The 27506-nt window shown below is 42.4% G+C and overlaps 1 protein-coding gene across 3 annotated transcripts in view; it reads left to right on the top strand.

Annotated features, from left to right (window-relative positions):
• The first annotated feature begins 1078 nt into the window (after window positions 1–1078).
• Window positions 1079–27506, top strand: part of MPPED2 (metallophosphoesterase domain containing 2) — a 170764-nt gene continuing 144336 nt past the window's right edge. The window contains exons 1-3 of one of the 3 annotated variants that reach the window (XM_039221150.1): window positions 1079–1357; window positions 5427–5530; window positions 7268–7516. In XM_039221150.1, coding sequence (XP_039077081.1) covers window positions 7389–7516 — 128 coding nt within the window. In that variant the 5' untranslated portion in view covers window positions 1079–1357; window positions 5427–5530; window positions 7268–7388. Of the gene's footprint in view, window positions 1358–3187; window positions 3256–5426; window positions 5531–7267; window positions 7517–27506 lie in introns of those variants that run through there. The other 2 variants (XM_039221149.1, XM_039221151.1) reach the window with 2 other exon arrangements.

Genomic DNA, 27506 nt, shown 5'->3' with positions numbered 1-27506 from the left:
CATCACAGGGCCACCTCATCTTTTACAGACAGTCCCAACCAAGTTTTCTAAAAGGCTTCTCTTTCTTGTCTTCTTTTAGTATTCCAGCTGCTTTTCCTTTTATTAGGTTGCTTGCATACAATTTTAAGTCTTCTTTTCCATTATCCAAAGTAGCAGGAAACAGAGGACGAACTTTGATTTTTAAAATGTTTTTGAAGTGCTTATTGTTTGGGGAATATGTGCCCCCAAGACAAAAAAATGGACAAAATGAAAACAATTAGAGTCTTTGCGTCTCCTCACCTCCCTATTCTGAACCTGCCTTAATTGGTGGAGGTGAAAAAAATGATCAACTGTGTTGGCCTTTTCTTTCTCAGGAACAACATTGCAGAGAGAAAGGTGTGTGTTTGTGTGTGTGTGTGTGTGTGTGTGTGTGTGTGTGTGTGTGTGTGAATCTGGCGAGTTGAAAGGCTTGAGGAAAGAGAGCACAGCTCTTCCCCCCCCCAACCCCCCCACCCCGGGAAGCCTAAGCTCAGCAGATGGGAGGGGACCCAGGGTCGCCTTCCTTGGTCTGAGCCCAGTGCCCAAGCCGCTCCCTTGCCCCCGCGGCGAGCTCGGCGCCCTGGAGCTGTGCCAGGACTCCAGACAGCGCCAGGCAGGTCGGTGGTTGAGGGGTGGGGGCGGGGGGGGGGTGTCTGGGTGTTCTCTTTGCAGAAGACGCCCATTTGGAGGGAAAACTCCCTTTATTTTTCTGGGGCTCCGTAGCCGTCCCCCTCCCCAGTCCCCTATCATTTTTACGCTGATCACACTCCTGATGATGAACTTGCGGCTCTGCTTCCTGCTGCCTGCTTGACCCGAGAGCACCAGCAGGCTGCCGGCCTCGCCCTCAGTTCCCTCCCGCTCTTGCAACCCCGGGGGCCTCGGGGCGCCAGTGCGGGTTCTAGAGGGCCGGGGCTGCAGGAAGGGCGCGCGGGGGCGCGGGGTCCCGCCGGGGAGCGCGCACGGAGCGGCGCTTCAGCCGCCCTGCTTCCTGGAGCTGTGCTCCTTTGACCCCAGTGGCAGTCCCTGTCACTGCACCGCTCGCGCTCCCTCTGGCTCGCCGCGCCCTCGCTCCCTCTCCTCGCCCCTTCGCTCGCTCTCTCCCCAGATCGAGGCTGTTCCGGTCCTTGCTCCCCCCACCCCCTCCCGTGCCGCGCCCCCAGGTCCCCGGACCCAGCCCGCGGCGGGACCTCCGGGGTCGAAGGTTCTGGCCCGCGCGCGCCCCTCGTCGCCCCCGCGCGCCCCCCGCGCGCCTCCCGCCGGCTCGGGCTGTTCCACGATGGATCGCCTGCTCGTCGGGCGCTGAAGGCATCCCCGGGACCCGGAGCGCAGCCGGGGAAAGGTAATCCGCCCCGGGAAGGGAGGCGGAGGGCGGGGGAGGGGGAGGAGGCGGCCGGGCGCCCGGTGCCGCGCGCGAGAGGAAGGGAAAAAAAATGCACACACAAAGCGGAGCCCGGGTGAGAGGTGCCTTGTCAGAGGCGCGTGCGAGGGGCTCGGAGGCTGCGGACCGCGGCTGCCCGGGTGCTCCTGACATTCGCACCGGCGGGCGCTTCCAGGGCAATTCGGAACCCGAGGAGGGCGTATTTTCTACCCCAGAGCGAAAGCTAATTCTTTTTCAGGAGCGGTCTTCCTCCCACTCCGCATCTCGCCCCTCTGCTCACCTCCCCTCCCCCCTCGCCGCCCCCAGGACTCAGCCCCGGACCCCTCGGGGTCCCCACCTCCAGCTCCCCTCTTTCGCCGGGATTTCTCTGGAGGGTTGAAGGGGGTGTCGGCGAGGGGCATCGGCGAAAGCTAGGCGGCGGGGATGGGGGTGGGGACGAGGACAGGGCGAGCTGTTTACTAGAAAGTCCCGGGGTTGTGTGTTCGAACCGCCCCGGCCTAGGCCCGGGTGCATTGTGTTGGCCGAAGCCCCGGGCGCCCGCCGCGGCCCGAGCGAGGTGCGGCGGCCGGGGAGGCGCCGCTCAGCTTTGTGCAGGGTCTGCGCTCCGCGGCCGCCCCCGGGGCTGCCCGCGCGCGCGCCGCTCTCGCGCGGGGCCGCTTCTCACCCTGTCCCTGCGCCCCAGCCTCGCTGTCCCCGACCGCCTCCGGTGTCCACGGTCGCCGCCTGCGGAGCGGGTCGGCGACCCGGGCCGGGCGGCGGGGCAACAGGGACGAGAAAAAGTAACCGTTGCCGCCCGATTTTCTCTCCGCAGAGGCAGGAGTTTCTTTGCCTATTTGCACGGATCAGGGTTATCTTTGTAAAGCCTTTGAATTCCGGCGTTTTGCGGCCTAGGAGGTGAAGGGGGCATTTTTCTAGAAATTGGGCAGGGAGTTAGAATCCACCAACAAGAAGGGAATTTAAGGATGCCCCGGTGGGGCAGATTTATAGAACACTTCTTACCCACCCACCCCCAACATACCCCAAAATTAAGTATAAATGCGGGTGATGAAAAATGTGACATTGATTTGAGATGCTGCAAACAACACAAACAGGTCGGGGTGGAAAAAACAAACAAAACTTTAAGGGAAAGAAAAGATTTCTAAAGGGGGGGGGGGATCCGTAGCCTCCACACCCCCTTCCAACGCTTGCTGGCTCCTTCCCTTCGTTTCTCCGCTGCTACAGGAAACGGCCCGGCAGCGTCGGGCAGGGAGCGGGGAGGCGGCGGGGACGGCTCCGGGCGCCGGCTCGGCTCGGAGGGCTCGGGGATGCCCGTGCGCCCGCGAGGCTGACGTCGGTGGCGTGGGGCTGTGATGCTCGAGCGAGGATGGCGCGGTGTCAGAGCCATTGGCCGCTGGTGGTCATCAATCAATCTGGGGCTGGGGGAGAGAGAGGAGAGAAAGACAGGCGCCCAGCGGAGCCCGGGGCCGCGAGCGCCGGCTCCAGCGGTGCCAGCGGCGGCAGCGGAGGCGACGGTGGTGGCAACGGGGGACTGAGCGAGTAAGGCGAGCTGGTGCTCCGGGAAGGGGGAGCTGTAGCCCGGGGGAGCCGGCGGTGAGCCGGGAGGGCAGGGCGAGCGTGTGCCTGTGCGTGTGCGCGCGCGCGCGTGTGCCTGTGTGTGTAGTTGCTGAAGGACACCCCCCCCCGCAACTGCCCACCCTAGATTTAAAACAAACAAACCAATCCAAAGTAGAGAATTCCGCGCCCCCCGCCCCACCATATATAGGCTCTACGCGTTGCCAGAGGCGCAGGAGAAAAGTCCTGCCCTTTCTCTCCGAAAGAATGTGCCAGGCTGGTGTCCGCAGTGCTGGAGACAAGTTCAGGTATAAGTGCGGCGGGAGGGAGGGCGCTCTGTGGACAGAGGCACGTGGAACTTTGTGCATCCCTCCCAAAACCCTGGCGGAGACGCCTCAGGAGGCTTGTGGGCATCGCTCCGGGATGCAGGGATGAGTAAACGGAGGTGGGCATAAAAGAGAGGGGCCTGAGTTGAGAAAGCGCTCCATCCGTTCGGCAGAGGGAGGAGAGACCGAAATTTGGCGGAGTTGGAGCAGGCGAATTCCAGAGTCCGGCCAGGCGGTCCGGCGATCCTAGGGCTAGTGAATAAAATGAGCATCCTTGTTTAAAGGAGGAAATCACGGGCTCCTTTCTCATAGGCTGTGCGGTGCGGGCTCGGGTAGAAAGGTCATGAGTTGTTGCTTTGAAACTTTTGGTAAATTGGACTTCTGGTGTCTAGGAGGTGGAGACAGTTATTTAACTCCCCAGCTTTTAATCCTTTCATTGCCAGCAGACTTTAAAAGGTTTTCCAACTAGATTCCTGAAAACGAACATTGCAAGTTGCATAGCTTAAGGGACGGAGACGTGATTGCTGTCTAGGAAATGCAAAATGAGCCCATATGACTTTTTTTTTAAAGAGGAAATCAAACTAGCATCACCATGAATGTTTGGCAGTGTCAGTCCCTTTTAGATTTTTCTTTAGGATTCCTGGCATTTAGTACCAGGTTCTTTAGTTTTGTGGAGCAAATGTGCTGACATATAAAATGAAAATTAAAAATAAAAAAGAATACTGCTCTCTTTAAATATTATACATAAAAAGTGATGTTAAGTGTAAAGAGGAAGAGATGCCCCAAAACCTGATCATTTGGAAGATTTTATTGCTTAAATATGTGAAGCAACGTGAATCAGCTTCTGGATAGTTTTAGGCAATGTTATCATTCTGCCTTGTTTTAAGCTTTTTCCAAATTTTTCAGGCCAAAGGAGAGGCCATTGTCCCCTCTCTCTGAGAATTTGCTAGGAAAAAAAAAGTCTTCCATATGTTGGTGTTTAATATCTTAGGATATGTTCATTTTGTGATGTGAGTGGGGGGTGAACACAGTATTTTAAAGAATACGCCTTTTCTTGACTTGTCTGTAAAGGTTCCTGTGAAAGTTTTGAAGCTGCCTCAGTCTGACAGTTTCTTCAAAGGACTCCAGATTAAAGAAGATAGACACTGCAGGTGCACTCTTCCGATAAAACATTTGAAAGAGAACATGGTGAAGATGAATTCAAATGAGGTGCCAGCCACCCATTTAGCCTTTCAGAGTTACAGGGGCCTGTGCTTGCTGATGAAAAGATATTCTGTTTGTCTTGCTGGGGCAAAGGTGGGAAGAGGTACAGATGTTCACTTGATAGAAAAGGCAATCCTGGTTGGACTTTAGGGTAGACTGGACCGTTTAGGACTGTGAATTGTTCACCTTCTAAGTTCTCTTCTCTGCTTCCAATGGGAGAGTCTAATGCTAACAACGACAAGTCAGTGCCTAGATATTTACATAATAGGTGTGTAAATTTTATTTCTAGGCCGTTTTGCTTAGTATAATTAGTGCGTTTACTCCAGAAATATTTAAACTGGTTGTGGCACAGAGTGCAGAGATTGTGATCGAGAGGGCACAGTGGTATAGACATGAATTTTGTTTCCTTTGCTTCTTAATGCTCTGTATTTCACACAATAGACATTGATGGCAGGAACGTAAGAATTGCCATGTAATTTTTACACCACTCTTTAATTTATGCAAACACTAAGTTCTCGCAGTCTGAAAATGCATATTTTTTCCCTCTGTGCTTTGATGGCTAACATTCTTTTTAATGACAGTCATTTCTATAACAGGAAGATGTTTTCATTTGTATTTACTTTTCAGCGTGGCGCAATTATGCAGTTTTGCGCTTCAGTAGTGTCTCAGTACTTTGTGTCTCAAAAGAGAATTACAGTACTTAGAACAGGACTGCAATTTGAAGCAGGTGTTGTGTTTTACTGTTATGCAAAATAACAGTAAAATATAATTGTGGGGGAAATTAAGGAAACAGCTGCAAACTTGGTATGAAAACTGCTACATTATGATTTGTAAGCAGTTCTTCATAGATATCTTACATCAAAGGAGCAGGGAAAGATTTTAATTTAGTTAATCCTACTGGCCTGGTTGTCTATCATCTGGTGCTTAAAGGACTTCTACCTCCCATGAAGTCAGGAAGAAGAAAGAGAACCCAAAGTGACACTTTGTTTAAAATGCCAGAACACCAGGGATTCATCTCTTGGCAGTGGTCTTGTGCATTAGGAACGAAGGCAAGGTGGGTGTTATTTAGCTTGCTTTGCTAATATGAAGAAGGCAACGATTTGAGTAGAATGCTGTGGAATTTCTTAGCCCGGCTAGCATATGGAGGACTACACAACCCCCGGGTTGTAAAATAATAAAATAAATGGCCTATGGCAGGCCATCTGCCTTTTGCTTGATATTTAAGGTGTTTCATGCCAAATTTAAACCTAATCTTTTTATTCTAAATATTTTTATTTGAGATAGCAGCTAAGATTCCCGGAGCTTAATGGGGCACATTGCAAACATATTCTGATGTGGAGCACTTAAAGTAAGAGCATGGGTTATGCCCAAGTGTTACCGAAGGAACATGCTACCCGTTTCTTCTCTATTGCATTGATCAATTGCAACAGCCTCAGTGCAAGATCTGCTTTCTCAGTCTTTGCACACCTGCTGTAGAAATAAGCATCCTCATTTGTGAACCCGGCGCAGCAAATAATATACTGACATTTATCAAAATCATAAAAATGAGGGGCCCCTGGGTGGCTCAGTCAGTTAAGCTTCCGACTTCAGCTCAGGTCATGATCTCACAGTTCGTGGGTTCGAGCCCCACGTCGGGCTCTGTGCTGACAGCTAGCTCAGAGCCTGGAGCCCGTTTCAGATTCTGTGTCTCCCTCTCTCTCTGACCTTCCCCTGCTCATGTTGTCTCTCTCTCAGAAATAAATAAAAAACATTAAAAAATAATAAAAACTAATGGAAATTTTGAAAGAGTGAAACCAACTAAGAATTATACAGCATCAAACAAGAATGAGATGGTAGATATAATGGCTGCCCCCTTTCAGTGTTCTGTTTGGGCTCATAAAAGAGGCCCTAATAAATGCATCTAGAGTAGTGGTCAAAGCATAAATGTGTTTGACTTTTCCCCACGGGACTGGAGTATTTAAAGAAATTATATTACATTTAGCAAGAAGGACTTGCCTTACCATAAGATTCTTGGCCAGAGTGGAGTACATATGTATGCCAGGAGTTGAGCACCTATGTTTTTGGGGAATGCTTGTGAAAGAAAAAATTATATGTAATGTGTATATATTATGTGTATATTATAGTTACACACTGGTATCTATTATAAGTGCAGCACTGTATTTTATTTTATTTATTTTATGAGAGAGTGTGCATGAGCGCGCAGGATCCAAGCTGTCAGCACGGAGCCCAACAAAGGGCTCAAACCCTTGAACCGTGAGATCATGATCTGAGCTGAAACCAAGAGTCAGATACCTAACCGACTAAGCCACCCAGGCGCCCCTATGAGTGCAGCATTTTAAATTTACATTGGTCATTGTGTTATATGGCTGTGCTAAGCATTGACATTTCAAATTATTCTATGACATCAACTCTGTACAGACCAAACATTCCAATTAGCAGGGAAGGTTTGGAAGATTCTCTCCTTGGAGTGCAAACCATTTATAGTGAGACACCATGGCAACTGTGGATATGCCCCTTCCGTAATTCATGTTAAGTGCCATAATTATAATTAAAGAGGAAATCTTAGTTTGAACACCGCTGAAGTGATTTGCTAGCAGCCAGCAGTGTTACATGGAGTGCAGTGTCCACTCTGAAGTACCTGCAGGATAGAGGGTTGGAAAAGGTTGTATTCATGAGGCAACAACTCATATTAAGGTTTTTCCTGAGTCAATTGCAGGTCCAGGTGTCACATCTGACATTTCTTAAACACCTTCTTTTTCTTTGTTCTCATTTTATAATTTTTTTTTTCCAGAAACGCACAGTGGTATTGATGTGTAGATCCTTGGGTTCAGTGGTTGGCTGAAACACACCATGCCTGCTTCCATCCTTTGCTCCGGAAAGTTGTGAATTGCTCATGCCTATAGGGAGGAAGGATGGCTCATGGGATTCCTTCTCAAGGCAAAGTTACCATAACGGTGGATGAGTACAGCTCAAACCCCACCCAGGCATTCACGCACTACAACATCAACCAGAGCAGATTCCAGCCGCCACATGTACATATGTAAGTATCACTCATGAATTTAAAAAAATTATCAATCAAGAAAATAGAAGTAAAATAAGAAAGTCACTAATGACTTCTCCCAGGGAGAATAAAAGTTATATGATTTGTAAAAGAGATGAGTATACGTGGTTCCAAATACAGCTCAGTGGAATACTCTACATCTGTGTAACGTTTTCAGTTTTCAGAGTACTTTGAACCATAATTTGACAGGAGATCTTCAGATCTAAGGGGTGGTGGTTGGTTGCCCACATTTTGTGGACAACAACAGAGAGGTTAAGGTATTTGTCTAATGCCACACAGTGACTTTTGGCGGAGTCTTCTGACCCCTGGTTCAGTTTGCTTTACGTTGCATTGTTTGCCTCCATGATGAAATACTTCTTTAAAATTTCTGTAGTTTCCCCCCCCACACCTCACCCCACTACCCCTTTACATTCAGCTGAGAAATAGGCCTAATTGGGACTAATTGTCCAGCCACTGCTAAATCCATCGTCTTGCCTGTTGCTAGTGGAACGTGTGCAGCATGCTGCAGGACTCCCAACAATATGGGGAACAAAGGATTAAGGGACAGTGGAACAGTCGATTCCAAGAATTGTACTTTTCTCTCACTCCCTAATACTACTGAAGTCATGTTTCAGTTTTAAACTGTTTCAGGAACAGGGTGTGGGAGAAACCCAGAGGCAAGAGCTTTGCAGCACCTGGAACACACCAGCCTGTTTCTCTTCCCCTCCTACAGGATGTGCTGGGCTCTCATCAGAAGGGGCCAAAGGCCGTCATCTCCCTGGTTTATTCAATGCCTGGTGTACATTATCTTTTAGACCCTTCCAGTGTCTTAACATGAGTCTTTCATAGTAAAAGTAAACCTCTTTCAAAACCATTGTATAGTCAAGAGAGAAAGAAGGTTAGGGCTCTGTTCATTGACTGCTTTTTCCATTCCTGGCAGAACTGAACTTGGGGCATGTCTAAGTCACAAGCTCTTTATTTTTTATTTTTTTAGTATTTGATTTATTGGAGCCCTTAAAAACTAGTAGGACCCCCCTCCCCCACCACACACACACATAGAGAATGCATTCACACACACACACTCACACAATTTAGAAAAACTGACCAAACAAAAGGTCTTTCTTGATTAGTTGGATATTAGTGCAAATACTAGGATGTTACTTTGCAAGTACATTCTGTAGAGCCACACTCAATTATCTATGGTGGGATTTCTGGAAGGAAAAAAAAGAAGAAGAAAAAGAGAAAGAAATCCTTGGAAATGGTTAGTGCTAAACTATTTCTGAAGAATTTTATATTTTCTTTAAATCAGAATATATTCATGCTGATGAAGGATTCTTAATATGATTTTAAGGAAAAGTATTTAAGGTGAATAAGATTTTCCTTTGTTAAAATGGCTTTTCTGAACAATAATCTGTTCATTTCAAATTTTCCTTTTATTCTGCTTCTAATGATTTCTTTTTCTTCAAATATGTTATGGAATTTGTGCAGGCTGGACTTAGGATACCTTTAGCTCGGTTCTGCCAGTGTGACGTTCTGTATTAAAGAATCACAAAGAACTTTGTGGATTCTGTTTCCTCTCAGGCAAAACAAAGTATGTTTTGCCTCTGATTCCTTGGAAGATGCCTTATAGGGAATATCACCTTAAGTCTTTACTCATCCGTGACCATAAGATTCTATTGGTGAACAGCGAATGAACAGAGAGATATTTTAAAAATTATGTAATCTTAGAACTAATCTGCTTAGATTTACCCATGAGAAATTCTAAGGATCAAATTATACCTTTTTTGAAACTTTCTTCTGCTTGTGAAGTGGGGTTTGCAGTGGTAGCCGGTAGATGTGTAGCCCTTTTACTGGACTTCCCACCTTGGACTAGAGGGCACTTCCCCGGTCTGGCTCCAGCTTTGCCTTTTCACTTTTATCACCTGCTGAGGGGTCCCTACCTGAACCTTTTGCTCCAGCCACGTAAGTTGGTTCACTGTCACCTGAGCACACCTTGGACCTCTCTTTCTTGGTGCCATTGCTTTCGTTGCTTCTTACGGCTGAGACCCTCACATTTATGTTCTGCTCATCAGATGCCTCAAGCCAGTTCAGGCCTCTCTGCATCTGTAAAACCTCTTTTATCTCTCCGGGTCCAAACTGACTGTCCCCTCCCCTTCCCAACACAACACCTGTAGTTGCTACTTCAGCCCCGTACCACCTGCATTATTACCGCTCTCTCTCTTTCTCTCTCTCTCTCTTATTTGTTTCCTAAAAGCAGTGATTGAGAGCGGGTAACAGGTGTTCAGAAATACTGATTGATGGATTGATTGACTAATCCATTGATTTGACTGTGCATTGAGATGAGTTTTTGTGATTGATATTTCATTGGAATTTTTCTGTTCTCTCTTAATATTTTTAGTGTTTGTACGAAGATATGAGTGTACTGTGAAGCCACTGACTCACCTTTTCCTCTGCTTTACTTTTCCCTGCTTCGTGCCCTAACACAGTGACTGGCTCATACAGAGCATGCAGGTCTCTTGAGTAAATGTGATCATGTTATATTTCTTTTAACTTAAGAAAAATTGGGCTTAGTCTAAATAGAAATTTAAATGGTCTGGAAAATATCCATAAGATATTTAGTCTAAAATTTCTTCAGTTTTTCTTAAATTTTCAACATGTCATGGCAGAGGCTTGTTTCTTTTCCCCAAAGATATTTTGTCTTTTCCACTTCATAGTTGCTCATTAATTTGCATGGGATCCTTAAAATGTTTCCTTTCCTTTGTCACTTATAGCTGAGGTTCATGAAGACCTGTAGTGGATCACCTGAATTGGAATTCCAATTCTGGCTCCTTAAGTGATCCCTTGTTTTCTTTCACACAAACTATGGTTCGTTTGTTTGTTTGTTTTTTGCCTTAATTGAGAAATCCCTCACTTCTCATTTAATTCAGGTAGTCTCACGTCAATTTTGTGACCCACCTTTGGCAATTTACTTATCTTCTCTATGCCTCAGTTTACTCATCTGTACACATTTGCACCAAATGACAGCTATGGATCTTTTTAGCTCTGACATACTGAGATTAAGATTGCTATTAACACAACATTTATTTGCAAGGGGTTGCTATAGCGGGAATGCATAAGATTTGTTTTCCCTCTCCATGAAGCTCATCACTGATTTCAGAGCTATCATTTCAAGTCGTTTCAGGAGTTTTACTACTTATCTTGGTTTGGTTTCTCCTGTGAGTTTTGACCAGACTGTCACCAAGCTTTCTAAGAACCACTGGCCTGCATCTCTGCCTGTGACATAGGGAAGATTTTTTTTTTAATTGAAGTGTAGTTGACACACAATGTACATTCATTTCAGGTGTATATAGTGATTGACAACTCTATCCTTTATACTGTGCTCACCACAAGTGTAGCTACCATCTGTTACTGTACAACACTATTACAGTACCATTGACTATATTTCCTGTGCTCTACCTGTCATCCCCATGACTTATTTGTTCCATAACTGGAAGCCTGGATCTCCCGCTCACCTGCACCCATTTTGCCCATCCCCTCATCTCTTTCCCCTCTGGCAGCTACCAGTTTATTCTTTATATTTCTGGCTGTTTTGCCTTTTGTTTGTTTGTTTGTTTATTTTCTTGCTTAGCTTTTTAGATTCCATGTATATATGAAATCATATGGTATTTGTCTTTCACTGTCTAACTTAGTGAACTTAGCATAAGCATTTGGTCCATCTATGCTTTTGCAAATGGCAGTATCTTAAAAGAGATTTTTTAAAGCAATCCTATGTGACCTTGGGAAAGAATATTAAAGCACAGCTGGAGTAGACAGGGCAGAATTTAAGAAGAATTTGTGTGCCCCGCGTACTCAGATTCTTGAACGCAGTGATAGATGTGATGACTGAAAACCAACAATTAACAGCGCTTCATTTTTCTACTATCCCTCCATTATTCTCTTTAGTCCCATACATCCCTACAATCCCTCAACATCCCAGGCAGAGTGTTGAGAAAATTATTCAGTATTTAGTATTTTTAATGTTGGTGGGAGGAGAAGCTGAAGGAGCCAGTGTAGGTTTGCAAGCACCAAAAAGATTCTGTATATTTTTAATTATCTGAGGCCTAATAAAATACTATAAAACCTATTTTAGTAGAGCATCCAGCCGTCTCAGCTTTTGCACTGAAAATCCTACATTCTGGGAGACCTTAGTCCTAGCTAACGAGGATGGCTGGTCACCCTCCTGAGGTTAATTCCTCACCTTTTTCTTTAAGGATTGGTTGCTAGGAAGCTCATATCAAATTTTATTTTCAGTTTTGGTCACTTTGCTTGTCTTTGTCTTCAGTTATCAACACCCCTGGAATATCGCTTTGCCCTTGTTCTTTTACACTTGCTTTTGGGATGCAGCATAACATGGTGGTTGACATCTCCAGTGGAATATGTTTGTTAGATTTAAAACCTGGTTTGCACCACTTACTAGCTGTGTACCCAACTGTGGGCAAATATATTAAGTTCTCTGTGTTTTCTTTTTCCATTTGTGAAATGTGGATGGTAAAAAGAGTACCTATCTCAAAAGGTTGGTGTGAAGGTTAAAACACTTATTACTTGTAAAATTCTTAGAGGAGTTTGTAGTACATAGTTTATACTCATTATATGTTTAGCTGTTATTAATGATTGTTTTATTGATTCTGCATTTTTTTATTCTAAGCTATCTCAATTCAGTTTGAAAATCAGTGGATTGAAAATAAATGAATAAATAAATAAGGCAAAGGGCCACTGGCAAGTTTGGTCCTGTCTTCCTCAAGGAATCATTCCTAGCAAACTTTTCTGGGTGCGATATTTGGCTATTAGGGTTGGCAGGTGCTCTGACTTCTTGGTGCCTGTCAATGTTATACACAACCTAGGATTACCTCACTTAACTTCCAGTTACTCCTTGGGAGAGACAGTCCTAAGGGGAAGGAATCCAGTGAACTGAGTGTTGCCTAGTTATTCTCTGTGAAATCACTGTGGCCTTCTTCCTCTTGGACTGTTCTCAGGTTCTCATACCCCCCATCAATGTCTTAGGCTCCTCACCTATGGCTGTGGTTAAAACAGAAGCATCAAGAATTAACTATAACTAAGAAGGATTGAGTGCAAAGGGCTAGAGCTGTATCTAGGGAATGAGGACAATATTCACGTGATAACTGAGAATGTGGTCTGAAATCAGAAATCGATATACAAATGTTGATCCTGCTAATTACTGGCTTGGTGAGTGACAATGGACAGATGATCAAGTCTTGTCATCTGTAAAATGGGTCGAATGACCCTTTAAGACAGTCATGAGTATTCAGGAGATAAAACATATGACATATAGTGCCTTAAGATGGCACAGGATACCTAGATGCTGTGATAATATTTACAATCTTGTCTGTATGGTCTTGTGTCAAACTGGTGAACGTGAGAGTTTTAACATCTTCCTCTCTGAACATTCTTGGTTGTATAAAACCTGACAAGCCCACCTTGTGTTCTTTTACTATACTGCATTGTATAGTATTTGTCAATATTTGTGAGTCAAAAATGATCTGAAGCTTTTAGGGTTTCTTGGTGATTCCATTCTAAATTCTTATAGGATTCTGTTTGTATGATCTGTAGCTCCATGTTTTGTGGTGGGAAATAACTGTTGTTTATTTCAGGTGTGTATTAGGCATCCTTAAGTGCAAAAACAAAGTTATAAGAAGGAATTATGGAACGGTGCCTTTTGGTTAAAAAAATACACAAGTGTGTAGAAAGGAATACCAGTGTTACTGGTGATTATTTAGGGAATTAATTGGGGGAGGGAGTGATGGGTAAAGACCTTTCATTTTTTATTTCATACACTTGTATGTGGCCTGACTTATTTTTATAACAACTATGTAATACTTTTATGAGAAAAACGTTTTTTAAGAGTGGTAAAAATGTAATTTTCCTGCAAGTCCTTTTGCTTTGCAAGATTTGTACTAAAGGCTGACACAAATGTAAATCCTCTATTTTTTGGGGGTCTACCTTCTTTGGGTTGCACTTGCTTTATTTTATGTTATAATCAAGGAAACAAAGGCTATTTATTGGTTCAGTATAATTCAACTTGCTCACATGTAGGAAGGTGGGGGCAGGTGCCAAAGATGCTGCCTCCTTTGTCATCATATACCTGAAGGGAAATTTGTTAAGAAGTATTTTCAGGTTCACTTTTGGAAGCCCTCAGGGTATACAGTGTCCATAAAGACATCGCTTGCAGTAGTGGACAACGTGATAGTAGTTCACGGAACCTATATGGTAGTCCTGCCTTGGTCACTAATTAGATCTATAGCAATATAGTACATTGAGGCTTCTCTTAAATTTCAGAATTTGATGCCCTTTGGCATCATTGTCTCCTACTCTGTCTGGCAGTTTCAGATTTCTCCTGTTTCTTATCTTTAGGTCTGTTTGAAATTAAGAACGTAAATCCCTCATCATTAGTAGTATTCTATAGGAAAAGGAGTTAATAGTGAGGCATCATGGGAATATGGTGGAGAGGGAGAAGAGATGTGACCCCCTAACTCTCACCCCAGAGGAAGACTAATATCAGTGAATGAATGAATGAATGTCTGGGGCTCTGCAAAACTATACTTTACTAACAAGGTAGAAATTCATTCTTTGCTCTGGAGCTGGACTGCATTAGCTGTTTGGAAAAACAAAATTCTAAATATTTTTTTCTCGTGGTAAGCCACTCGTTCTCATTAGAGATTTATCACTGGCATGCACATTAGCATGGCCATAATTTTTGTTAATGTTTTCAATCTGAAATTCATCGTGGAGATGCTGAATGGCCCTTTTCGTTTGCACTCTTATGTAAACACAGAATATTTTTCTTTTCTCCTCTCATTTCTTTTCAAAAATAAGTTCTTTTTTCTTATATACTCCCTGAGGGTACTGGTCTTGTGGTCTGTGACAGTTTGACTTCATTTTAGAGCTGACTTTTTTCTTATTCTGTAGATTTCTTTGTTTGCATTCAAGCATTAAAAAGGCAACCTAAAATTAGATAGGGTTTTGTGTTTTTTTGGTCCATATGGATTTGTTCTTAGAACCCTGGCTGTATGTTGTATAACTAGGTAGTGTTTTTTGTTTGTTTATTGGTAGGGGGGTAAAGAATTTTGACAAATAAAGTCAATTCCATCTACTGTGGTATGCCTGAATTTTAAATTCTGAAATACCTACATTTATAGAGATAAAGAAAGATTCATAGGGAAAGTGTGGCCATAGTCAATAGATAGACACATCCTGAATCTGGGAAGCCATCAGATCACCTCTCTTTATGGAGTGAATCTGTCTCCTGCTCTACGTACAGTTTTTGTTATTTTTTTAAACTTCCTTCATGGTGATGCTTTGAAAAAGGCATACAAAATGGCTAACCAGAAAGTTATGCAATAGGGATTCTGTATTTGAGACATATTTAATTTTAAATCTAGGAGTGTAGAGCTTATGACTGTGTAGATTTCAAGATACCAAAGCAAAGTCTATGTCACTGACTGTATCGTGTGTTGTATGGCAAATTCTAGGTCATTCTGAATTATTTCTGAAAAGGAAAAGAAGCTTGCTGAATCTCCAAAGATCTGTTCATCAGCTTGTTTTTCTTCCTTTTCAGTTTTTCCTCAGCTCTGTCCTTCTGTATTTTTTTCCCTTTTAGACTTTCACTGCATGCTGAAAACTAGATGTTTCAGTAGCCATCCTGGCATGATTGGCTGTTATTTCACTATCAGTACGGACAAAACCACCACCCTTTTGCAGACCACCATGTTAGTCTGCCTTTTTTTTTTTTTTTTTTAATGCAGAAGTACACTTGGAGGCTTTGTCTGTGTAGAAACACTAACTCTGCAAAGAGGAAACTTTGTTGGATTTATTGGCCCTTGCAGTATTTGGGTCTGCATATTTTTATTCTATTTTGCTTTGAAGGCTTTTTCCTCTTCAATTTCTGTCCCTGTAGAAGGGTAAAATGTACATAAGAAAATGCATTTTTGTAGGCTTTTCATATTTTCTTCTTTTACCACAAATCAAGAATATAAGCCCCTCTAGTGGGTTTAAGTTTTTGTGCAGTTTTATGTTAAGTAGTAAAGCTCTTGACACCAGTTGAAAAAATAAAAGACAAAGAAAAGCTAGTGCCATTAATAAAGCAAACAGGTAAATGTTCAGTACTTGATATTATTGAACTTTAAGATTCCAAGTGAGAATTAAACCATTCTTGGTTCCTCTTTTGGTAGTGGGTTCCTTGAAATATTGCTGTAAAACAGACTCTACTCAAGCCCATTTATGTCTTTGTGCAGAAAGGCTCTGAAACCTTCCAGCTCAAAGATTTGATAATTCTTGGATTGGAAAAATATCTTTTCCCATCTTGCGGTGGGCTATTTTGGCATTTATACTGATTGGCTAAAAAAAAGTGGCTTACTTGTGGTATTTGGTTTTAGGTATTTGGGCCACAGACCAAGTTTCAAACCATTTACATATTGCACACTTAGTTTAAAATGTGTTTTGCACAAAGACTTAAAACCAAAATCAAGAAAAAAAATTAAGTCTTCCACCAGCTAAGCATGTTTCCTTAATTTCCTGATTTAGTCTTTTGCTATGACATAGACTATATACCAGCTCTATTTTAGTTCTGAATTTTGGAGCATATTCGTCTTTTTGTTTCATTTTGCTCTGCCTTGGGACTTCAAAGATAACTACAGAAACCTATCAGACTGTATCAGATACTTTCTTTGTGAAATTACAAATACCATACTCATTGCTCTTGGTCTTTCCTTATATTTAACATATTCCATTTTTTAAAATGTTACCAGCTTTTACATACTGGTCCTGTTTGGGTGGGCAAGGAATATAATGAAGAAATGTGTGTTTATGAAGAGGAGAAATGGGAGTATGTGTGAAGGAGAAAGAGAGAGGGAGGAAGGGAGAGAGGAAAGAGAAAGAGACAGACAGACTAGCAAATAAATACATTCATTAGATCATTACTCTTTCTTGCAATTATGATGTTCCTGGCCTTGGGCTTGACTGTGATACCAGGAGAGTGTCAGCATCCCTAAACTTCAGTCAACAGGGAGATAAGACAAATTGTACCTTAGCTTTCTGGAGTGTGCCTGCCAGCCCCACATATGAATGAATCCAGCCCTCGAAAGGATCCGGATGGCAGTTTTTGACACATTGACCTGTTTTGATCTCTAAGAGAGAACAATATGTTAGGTCCTTTTAGGTAATTCACACCTTAGGTTTGTATTTTAATAGTTAAAAAAAAAATCCATTTGACAAATAGCGAACTATAAACTGGCTTTTGAGAAATGTAAGAATATCTAAAATTGTGATTTCCCAAGGTTGGCCATCTGTTAGTATCTTAGGAGACTTCCCATATGTTGTGCTCAAGTTCTGACTTTTACAGGTTAACTTGTTTTCACTTTGTTCCTAACTCTCACATTGTGGGCCTAACTGGTTATATTGAAACCTATTTTGACTCAACAGATTTAGAGAAAAGAAGATAGGGAAGGCAGTTGTTTGGGACAAACAAATGAGGAAGGAGGTGTTAACTCCTATAGGATATTAAGTCTTCATTCTTCCATCATGCCATTCAAAGAAGCATCTAATGTTTTCCCCATTTGAAATATAAAGGCTTGGGTATCTGTTCTGTGCAGCGAGTGAGCCCCGTCCTACCCCCACACCCACTGACACTCCCCAGAATTCAGAAGGGAAATAATAACCTCGTGGGAGGTTGTTTGCTCCACAGTGTGCCCCTTGGTGGTGGATGCCTCGTCTGTTTTGCATCTCTCCATCTCGACCCCTTGACGTTAATGGCAGCCGGCACGCTCCACTGTTTATCTTGGAATTTGATACCATCATCTTGGCAACCAAACTGGGACCTTTACTGCTCAGATTGTTTATCATTTGTTGTTAATTATCTGTTACCATAAATTCTGCACTTTGAGGAAAAAAGGAATATTTTGAAATATTTCCTCCAACATGTGAATGGAACTTCATTTTCTGTGGACAAAAGAAGGGGGGGAAATCAGCTCTTTGGGGAATTGGTTTCAAGGAAGTCAAATGCCCTGTTTTGTTTTGTTGTTGTTGTTGTTTTTTTCCCCAGACAGGCTTGTAGATCCCACTAACAGAGCCAGAATTTGCAGAGAAAGAACCTTTGCAATTTGGCAATGGTCTCTAGTTGTGAGAGGTAGCCCTCTTTTAAGGGAAAAAATAAACAATTTAACTTTACATAAGGGGTTTTGCTTTTATCATCGTCTCTTTGCACCATAATTGTGTTTTGCGTGTGCGAGAGCCTGTTCCCTGCAGTTGATTCCTTCCTTTCAAAGGTTATTAAGACAAAGCAGTCCAGAGTGAAAAGTAGCTTCTGCTTACCTGCCTTTATGAGGTGTTTATTTTGTTAAGTGTAGAATTAAAATGAGCTTTTTGGCCATTAGTGGATTTTCGTCATGCACCCAACACTCTGCGGGAAGTTGTGTCACCTTATAAACAAATGGTGCTGTTTTGCGAGGTGCTGTACCACGGGCTGCAGGAGCCACTGCTGGACTTCATATCTTATTAAAACTGTAAACAGAGGAACAGGAGAGAGGGAAGAAGAAATGCCTAAATTTCGGAGGGGAGAACTCAGGAGTGTCGCTCAGCAGAAATCTATGTACATTTAAAAATATTTTAAAAATGAAATCAATTGAAAAGCTGCCCCCTCGCCCCCCTCCCAAAATCCCCAGTGAATCCAGATTCCAGTCTGTCTCTCCCACCCATGCCCCTTGCATGTGCTTGAGTATATTCTCTCCCACTAGTGCCTTAGCTTTACTGTGGGGATCATGGTACTATATGGTTCACTACGTAATAGTGAAGTTTATATGAGATGATGCTTAGTGCTTCGTAAAGCACTTAGCGCAGCATCTCAATGCTCAGCGCATGGTAGCTGTTAGTATTATTGTTCCTCGTGACCGCATCCCCAACATTAACCCTTGAGCTTCACCAGATTGTTAGTGGCGGCACATGGGCCATCATTACCTTAACTCTTTTCAATGCTGTTAAATGTGGTGTGTCTGTTTTATTCTTGTTGAGAAGTATGTGGTGTTTTTTTGTTTTTGTTTTTGTTTCTGTTTCTTCCTGCTTTTTAAGTTTTTAGGGCCTGTGCTGTCTCCCTAGGGATTCCCACACTGGGAGGGAGGGATTGCGTCTGTGAACCTACTGATAGCCAGGGGCACAGACTTAATAAACTCTTATCTCAGCTCCCTGCATGCTGCCTGAGACAGTGTGACTCTAGGAGATGTGCCTTTCCTGGAGCTGTGGAATTTACTTGGGTCTGCTGCTTGGGTTTTCCCTGAACCAGAGCATGTTCTCCCCAGGCTTATAAAGAATCATGATAATAGTGTTGTTTCTGAAATAAAGCACCGTTTCTACATATTTACTTCCATTATCCTTTTATTTTCTCTCAGTGCTTTTTAAAGGGAGTACATTAGCTATGTGTGTACTCTTTTAGCACACAGATTGCAATCAGACTTTAGGATTAAGAAATGTGTATTAAATTAGTGTCTCAGACTTAGTAATAGTTTGAGTATGAAAAATAAGAGACCGGGGAGGGTGCAGAGAATGGAGGTTGGGGGAAAAAATGCCCTCAGACTGCAATGGGGGAGGCTGGGAAAAGGATTTAACACTTTGGATTTTTTAGAAGCCATTAAAAGTCTGATGGGATCAGATTACCTGACTGCACATCTGAAACATGAAACTCTTGCCCTAAACCGTGCAATTGAGTTAAGCTCAAAATTCAAGGCCTCCCCCTAAGACTGGCCTCTGGGTAAGCCTCATTGTGAATCGCGAAATGATTTCCTTTGAGAGGAGCAAGGACTACAGTGAGGTTTTTATGGCCAATTTAGTCTGTACACTGGTGCCAGCCAGACATTTGGCAGCAGTTAGTGCCAACTTTGGTGATCTGTCCACCGATTTTTCCCAAGGTCTTCGATCCTTGTTTTTGGTGCTGACATTGAAGGGAAGACACATTGTAAATCCAGCTTTCGAGGCACACCTCCTGAATTTTTAATTTTTTCAAGTGAGGGGTACTGAGAGGTGTGCGGAGACCAGCAGGTCTGTCCACTGCCCTGCACTTGGAGGTTCGGAATGACAGAACCTCCTCCTTAAATACTATTTCTTTCCTCCTCCTTTCTCACTTCTTTAGGGGAGCCCCTGCCTTCTCTCTGGATTACGTGAACCTTTTATAGTCCCTGACTTCCAGTGGGTCGATGTGGGATTTTTTGACTTTACCATGGTGGGAAAGCAGTATTCATTAGAAACTGTATTTGAATGTGACTCTTTTCCTGGATTAGCAATACATGATTCAGTCCTCTCTGGTGATGCTGGGCAGTGGCAGCCACAGCATCCAGTCAGTCATGAGAGTCAACAGCCAATACACTCTCAACCATTCTTTACCCACACAACCATTCTGGTTTCCACTTTCAGTATAGTATTCAGTAAATTGCATGAGGCAGTCAACACTTTATTATGAAATAGGCTTTCTGTCAGATGATTTTGCCCAACTCTAGGCTAATGTAAGTGTTGTGAGTATAGTTAAAGTGGGCTAGGCTAAGCTATGTTGTTCCGCAGGTTAGATGTATTTAACTTAATGATATTCCCAACTTACTATAGGTTTATTTGAAGGTCACTCCAGTATAAGTTGAGGAAAATCTGTATTCAGAGTACCTACAATTAATGCTTTTCCTTGGTCCCACTTATTGTAAATGTATTTTTAAGTTATTTGTGAAATGACTGTCTTCTACTAGGCTATGAAAGCAGCTACTCTGTCTTTTTAGTTATTTTGTTTTTGTCTGCTTCTCTTGAGAGCCCCATTATAGTACTAGACACATTCTATACACTCTCCAAATACCTGTTGAATGAATGAATGAAAATTGAACTTGCAAGGATTCAGTACTCCCTTAGTATATGCTTCTCCAGGAAGTTGGTGCTCCCTTGTCATTATCCATTCATTTCGAGAGCATATATTTAGATTTGACCATATACTTGGTTTTAAAAAGGGTAACATCTATAAGTCTCCTGTGTTTTCTTCAGGGGGAAGCTGGATGAAGCTGAGAGTGAGCATTTCTGATACTCCTACACTAATGTACACTAATGCTATAATCTGTCCTGCCTTCCGTTGACATTTACATTGTCAGTAGTAAATTCTCATTTCTAACATAGAAAAAAACATCAGTTTGACTTTCTTTTTTTAAATATTTTTTAACATTTATTTATTTTTGAGAGAGAGAGAGAGTCAGACAGACAGACAGCACGAGTGGGGGAGGGGAGAGAGAGGGGGACACAGAATCTGAAGCAGGCTTCAGGCTCTGAGCTGTCAGCACAGAGCCGGACACGGGGCCTGAACCCATGAACTGTGAGATCATGACCTGAGCTGAGGTCAGACACTCAACTGACTGAGCCATGCAGGTGCCCCATCATCAGTTTGACTTTCAACTTCAACTGAAAGATTTGGGTTTCCTATACTGTTCTTTAAACACTGAGGCCTCAGAAAGTATATTGTTTCAACTCTTTTGCAAATGCTCATTCATTGATCCTCTTTGGAGTCAACAATTATTGGATAGAAGTGTGAAATTAATTAGGATATATTTCAGCCCAATTATCAGGAGTCTGACTGACAACTGCCCCTAATATGTGGAGATGGCATGAAATGAGGACCATGAAAATGGGTCATCTGTTATCATGGGAACCATGCATTTTGCATAAGCCAACCAGTTTTATTCTGTACTCGTATGTTTTGTAACAACTTTATTTTTTTTGATGTAATAAGCCTAATTATTAGTAAGCTCTTATAAAATAACTACTTTGACAGAAATCTGTGTTTTGGGTTAAATACAGATAACACCAGCTCCTCACCATTGGTGTTACATAGGAGTTGAAAATCTTCTTGAAAATTTGGCGTAAGGGAAAACAAATGCAACTCAAAGTAAGTATACAGTGGAGCTCTGATCACGGGTGACTAAACTATAGACCTCTTGGAAACCAAGTGATTCAGAAAGCCCTGAATAAAGTGCCAGGCTTAAGGAAAAATTTTATGTGGAGCAGAACTTAAAAGAGTGGAGGTAATAAGAAAAAGAGGTTTATGTTACAAGCATTTTGGAGCAGGAAGTTTTTAACTTAGGTGACGGACTTTGGGTTTTTTCCCCTGACTGTCCTCATGACTGTGTCTCCTGAGGAAGGTGTTGTACAATTAGGCTTTCTGGAGATGCCGTTTGGCTGAAGACCTACTGGAGTTCCTGGACTTCGAGGGCTGGACTAGAACTGGGGGAAGCTTTTTGCCTTGTAGGTAGAAGCCCTTTGATGGACCTGCCTCTTTGATAAGTACCTGTAGTGACTGTCAGTGACATTGTTTAGGTAAAGTATGGTTTAGTAATTGAGGAGTCAGTGCTCCTTAGTATATGAAAATCTTTCTTGAAAATAGGGAAGACACCAAAATCCACATGTGCAATTTAAATGAGCTTGTATTCTGCATTATAAATATGCACCGGATGCCAAGTAGAAAACCGGAACATTCTCTCAGGATGCTGTTAGGGCCAAGCGGAATCTCATTAGGGACAGCTTCAAAGATCAGTTCCTCGTGTCCATAAAAACAAGTGTAAATTATCTGGTGCGCGCCTGCTGTTAGCAGTTGCACTGTTGCATTATGCATGATCCAGACTGCACAGAGGAGACACGGGCTGCACGGAATTCTGCAATATATGTGGGGATTTCTCCACCCAGACCCACACATGGATATATTTTTTCGGTGCTGAGTCTTACATTTTGGAAATTTATTGGTGTCTTTTAGTTAATGGAGGGTACCATATATAACCTGCTCCTACATTTTTGATGAATTGGAGTCAGTTCAGAGAGGCATGATAAGGCTTAGAATTGTTTATATGAACAACCAATCTACTCAGATTTATGTATCTCATGTGCTCACGTACAGAGTCAGATTAGGGGGCCATGATTGTGTTCGCCGCACATAGAATAGGGGGGATTTGTTTCTATCATTCTCCCCCTCTTGGTCTCTTGGGTATATTTGTAAAATAGTGTGAGTACCCCATAAATTAAGAACACGTAGTCAGGTTTAACACACGAGGCTTTAATGGTTAGTTTGAGGATAAATGCCTAAGGGTCTGGAATGTATTCCTCAGCTTCACCATATGAGGAGATAGAGAAGCAATAGAGGGTAGTTTTTAATACGAGAGTGGACTCTAGAACCAGTTCTCTCAAGGGTTGAGTCTTGGTCTGCTTTTTACTAGCTGTGTGGCTCTGGAGAAGCTACCTAATCTCTCTACGTTCTCTTCTGTAAAATGAGGGGAAAAATTAGAACCAATCTCATAGTTACCTATCTCGTATCTCACTGTAAGCTGTCATGGATGCTAAATCAGTTGATTATGTATAGTGCCTAGAACATTTGCTGGGACACAGTGGGTCCTGTCAGTGTGTTTGCTCGTGTTGGTGTTATTAGCATTATTAGAGGTGGAACACCTTCCAGTGCAGCCGGGGAGGATTGAAGGGTGGCGACCCAGAGATGCACTTCATAAGCATATGCGTGCTCAGGTAGACATGGACACGTGAGGCTGAGGGCAGGCAAAGTCAGGGAACAGTTACTTGCAGTGAATTGGGGGAAGCCATTAAAAATATGAAATAACCTAATGATGTATATCTCTGTTGCCCATATAACCCAGGGAAATAACCATGAGATTTTGGGGAAAGGGTAAGAAATAGAAAAAGAGAGGTAACTTTCCTATTCGCCAGGGTCGGAGAGTGTCATAACATCTTGTTTCCACTTGTTTCTTAGAGCCTAGTCCCACGACAAGAAGCATGTGGGAGAAAAATCTAAAGAGGAGCCTTACACTGTATCACATGACTTAAGTCTGCAAACATTACAGCTCCCATTACCTCCATTTTTAAATTTACATTTGCAGATATAAAGGGTTGGTCAAGATACCACTGTTTCTCTTTCCAGACTAGAAGCTCTGTCAGGGCAGGGCTGATGCTGGCTGATCTTGAATCCTCTGCAGTGCCTGAGGGCTCAATAATGAATTACATCTTTGACAGATTCATGAACAGTCCTCTATGTGTACTTATGTAATTTTTGTCTTCTGATTCTCTCTGAACGTAAAGTCTTCCCATCATCTTTAGAGAGTCATTCCTGTGATTGTAATACTGGCCCATTTTGTAATTGGCTAGTTATTGTCAAACTTAATTGCTTCAGCGTTCCTCCTTACAGTTTGCTGAAGACTCCCCTGGGACCTGCTGTCACTCATCCATCAATACCTGAGGGATGGTTCCTTGGTAGCTCTCATAGCTGTTTTTTAATTTATTTAGTGTGTGTGTGTGTGTGTGTGTGTGTGCGCGCGCGTGTGTGTGAGTGAGAGGGGGAGAGAGAGAGAGAGAGAGAGAGAGAGAGAGAGAGAGAGAGAGAGAATTCCAAGCAGATGCCACACTGACAGCATGCAGTCTGACTCAGGGCTCAATCTCATGAACTGTTAGAATTGACCTGAGCTGAAACCAAGAATCCAATGCTTAACCAACTGAGCCACCCAGGTGCCCTCATACTTTGACACTAAGTGGCTGAGGTCTCTTTAGTGATTCTATAGTCCTCGAACACCTTTTTTTGAAAATGAGAACCTTTAAAATACTGGCATGAGGCACAGAGCTTTTTGTCTTGATGGAAGTCTTGGAAACTACTACAGGTAGGGAGGAAATGAGCAAGAAGAGAGTGGGGAGTCTGGGGAAAGTTGGATGTCACTTAAAATGTTTCATTTAATGAGTCAGTCAATGAGCATTTACTGGAAGTAGCAAGGTGGATTGGGATAGTGGTTATTTCACCTAATTATTTTATTCCCAGCATATAACATATGTCCATTATAATAAACAAATGGTTACTGTTGAATAAATGTTGTGTTGGGTCTAGCAGTTAGAATAGTGTAGAACTGTAAGCCACCCATTGTTGTCTGCTAAGGGTGTTTTGCCTATTTTGGGAAATAATCAAATGCACCTGAATTAAATAATATTTAATGAAATAATCATGTGTGCATTATCATTAATAGCATATCAAGGTATATTTTTGTATACTTTTTGTATGTGCTGTGCTCACTGTAAGGGAATAATGTGTGGAGAATTTTACATATGGCCAGTTGGTGACTCAGAGAGGTTGAGCAACCTAATCAAGGTCACATAGAACTGGTAGTTTGCAGGTACAGTCTCTATGACCCTTACTGAGCAGAAAGTGCTTAAGAACTTACAAGGCAGATAATAAATTTTAACAGTAGGAGAAGCGAGGGAGAATTTCCTCAAGAACATATCTGAAATAAAGTTGTTTTCATCTGACAATTAAGTTATTTAAATTGCTTTCCAATTTTATTTTTTAATTTTCTTCATAGACATACCCCAAGATAGAGTATCTTCAGGTCTAACTCTTGTCCCAAACATGAAAGAAGGTAGGCTTTCTAGGAGGCACCCTAGGAAAGCAGTATAAATTAAACAGGAGCAGCTATTTTCTGCCCTCAGGGATCACACTTCGCTCTCATTTTATAATATTTCCTCCTGTTTTTATCACTCTTATGTCCTTTAGTTCCTCTCAAATTTGGCAGCATCTTCTGGATCTCAGGGCTCCAGAAACTACTGCCATTTCCTACTCAGAGACTATACACACTTGGAGAGCAATTGCATTTTTGCTAGGTTTCAGGAGTTGAGAAGTGTGTAACCATATGCCTTGGACTTGGATAATGGGTCACATTCCAAACAAGTTAAATGGTTTCTGGGCCTACTGCTTGCACTGTGTGGAAATGAACAAAAACTATATGCTTTTAGGTCTTTTCCATTTGGAGACACAAAGATGGAAATTTGGATGCTTCAAAGCAATGAATTTTACAAAATTCAACTTGAGTACTGTTTTGAGACCTGACTATGGCTGAGTATCAAAGAGCAAGGGTAACTTCAAAGGCACTTCCATTTTTGACAAGTTCTCAGAGGCTACTATTTGGAAATGATGTCTCTGACCAAAGAACAGTAGTGTTATTGCACAGAAAATTGCTCCTGTTATCCATAATCAGTGTTGGCATCACTTGGTAGACCATTGAAGTGTGTCTTCTTCATTAAGATTGAGAAACCCTATGGCCATGAGTCCCTCCACAAGGAGCATTTCCAGCCACGTGCAGTTTCTTTCTTGGAAAATGCTCTCTGTGGCAGGTGTGAGGTATCACACTAAACTTTATGTTGAAACCGCAGCTGGGCGCAAGTTGGCTCTGGCGATGATCCTTCTTGCTTAGGGTGCCACAGATCTAACTCGCAGTAAGACTCTAGCCAAATGCCCAGGATGTTGGTACTATGGCTGACAGCTGGGCAATGGTTCAGTTGCTGGTGGTTAGCCAGAAGTACCTGTTGGATCTTTAAAAACTGAGCATCACAGAAAGTAGAATTTTTCCAGCACTGTTGCTTTTCTGTTAGGTTCAGCAGTGGTATTTGGCAGCAACTTTCACAGTGAGTTCTAACTGTTGAACTTCATAATAGGAAAATTTTCTAATAAAAGCTCTAGTTTTGGGTGATGATTAAAATTAGTAGTTCTGGAATGATCAACTCACTAGGCAAAGCAGTTCATAAAATATGCATTGTGAGGAATCCAGCTAGTGAATATATTGGTTGTAGCAATCTGCATTTCACTGTAGAAATTCTACATCCCTATTGTCTGTATACAGATATGTGTGTGTGTACACATGCACACCCCCCCACAGATCAGTGAAGGTTTAAAATTAAACATAGATGCAAGTGCTTACTGAATGCTTCTATAAAACAAATAAAACACTGGACATCGTTTGCATGTGGGTTGAATACCTCAGCTAACGATTACTCAGGCAGTTGACCTTGTTTTCTATTGAGGGCACAAAGAAGCCACATTATTAAGCATATTGGGTCAACTTGGGGTTCACTGTTAACATCATTTTTCTTTCTGTGGAGACGAAAAGGTCTTCAGGCCAATCATTTTCTTTTTGTTCCATATTCGTGAGTGGGGTGGGGGTGGGTAGTATGATTTTCGCATGACTCTTGGTCTGCTCTATAAATAAGCAGATTCAGTCTTTTGTTTTCAATGTAATCAGCAAGATTGCATTTGCATTGCTTGTAAGTGAATCACATAAGTGAAATTACATTGCCTGCATCTCATTTGGTATCATAAAATGTTATGGGATGCAGGCTGTTTTTCTCCAACTAAAGTGTCTTGAGTTGGTATTAGGGTGCTTGCTTTCATTTTCTTTTGTGACCAAATTTGTTGCATTCTACAGAGCTAAGGCTCATATTTTCACGTATGTTAGTTGCTGGAGAAACACTCATTCGTGTTCTCTAGAATGAGCTAAGATATTGGTTCAGTAGGGGGTAAATGGGGTTTTAAGACCATCTCACATTGTGTAGCAAGTGATTGCTAATCACTTTCTGTCGTTTGTGACAACTTCTGCTTACTAAGAGTAAATGCTAGTCACTGTTGGTTGGAAGTGTAAAGCAATCTGAGGCTTTTCAGGCAGTTGGCTACAGAAAATGGTTTACATAAAAATAAACACAAAAATAAAAACCCCAGTTTGTCACCATTTTATTTATTTATTTTTTTAGTGACCAGTACAAAATGCATCTCTTAATTGGCTCTTCAAAAGATATTCTTAAGGCTAGTGACTTAAAAGTCATTTTGAGATTCCCCCTCTTATTTCCTTGATAATAAATAATTGAATGCCACAATAATGATCGCCAACTTCAAAAGTTAGTAATTTCAGTGTCAAATGAGAATGCCCTATTTCACAAATCCCGCTCCATGATGTTTTCTTAATTCATGAATTTTTAAGACAAGTTGAAGAAAAGGTAGGAGTTCTTAGATAATCTATAACACAGGGTGGTTATCCACAAAACCTCTCTTTATTAACTACCTTATTGGTACATCCCACAAATCAGCTGGCAGCTAGTACTGAATATGCCCTTTGCTAAATGGGAAGAC

The sequence above is a fragment of the Hyaena hyaena genome, unplaced genomic scaffold (assembly GCF_003009895.1).
Source record: "Hyaena hyaena isolate Hyena2069 unplaced genomic scaffold, ASM300989v1 scaffold_953, whole genome shotgun sequence".
In the NCBI taxonomy this organism is placed as follows: Eukaryota; Metazoa; Chordata; class Mammalia; order Carnivora; family Hyaenidae; genus Hyaena; species Hyaena hyaena.
Note: the sequence above shows the minus strand (reverse complement) of the source record. Positions and strands in the feature narration are given on the sequence as shown.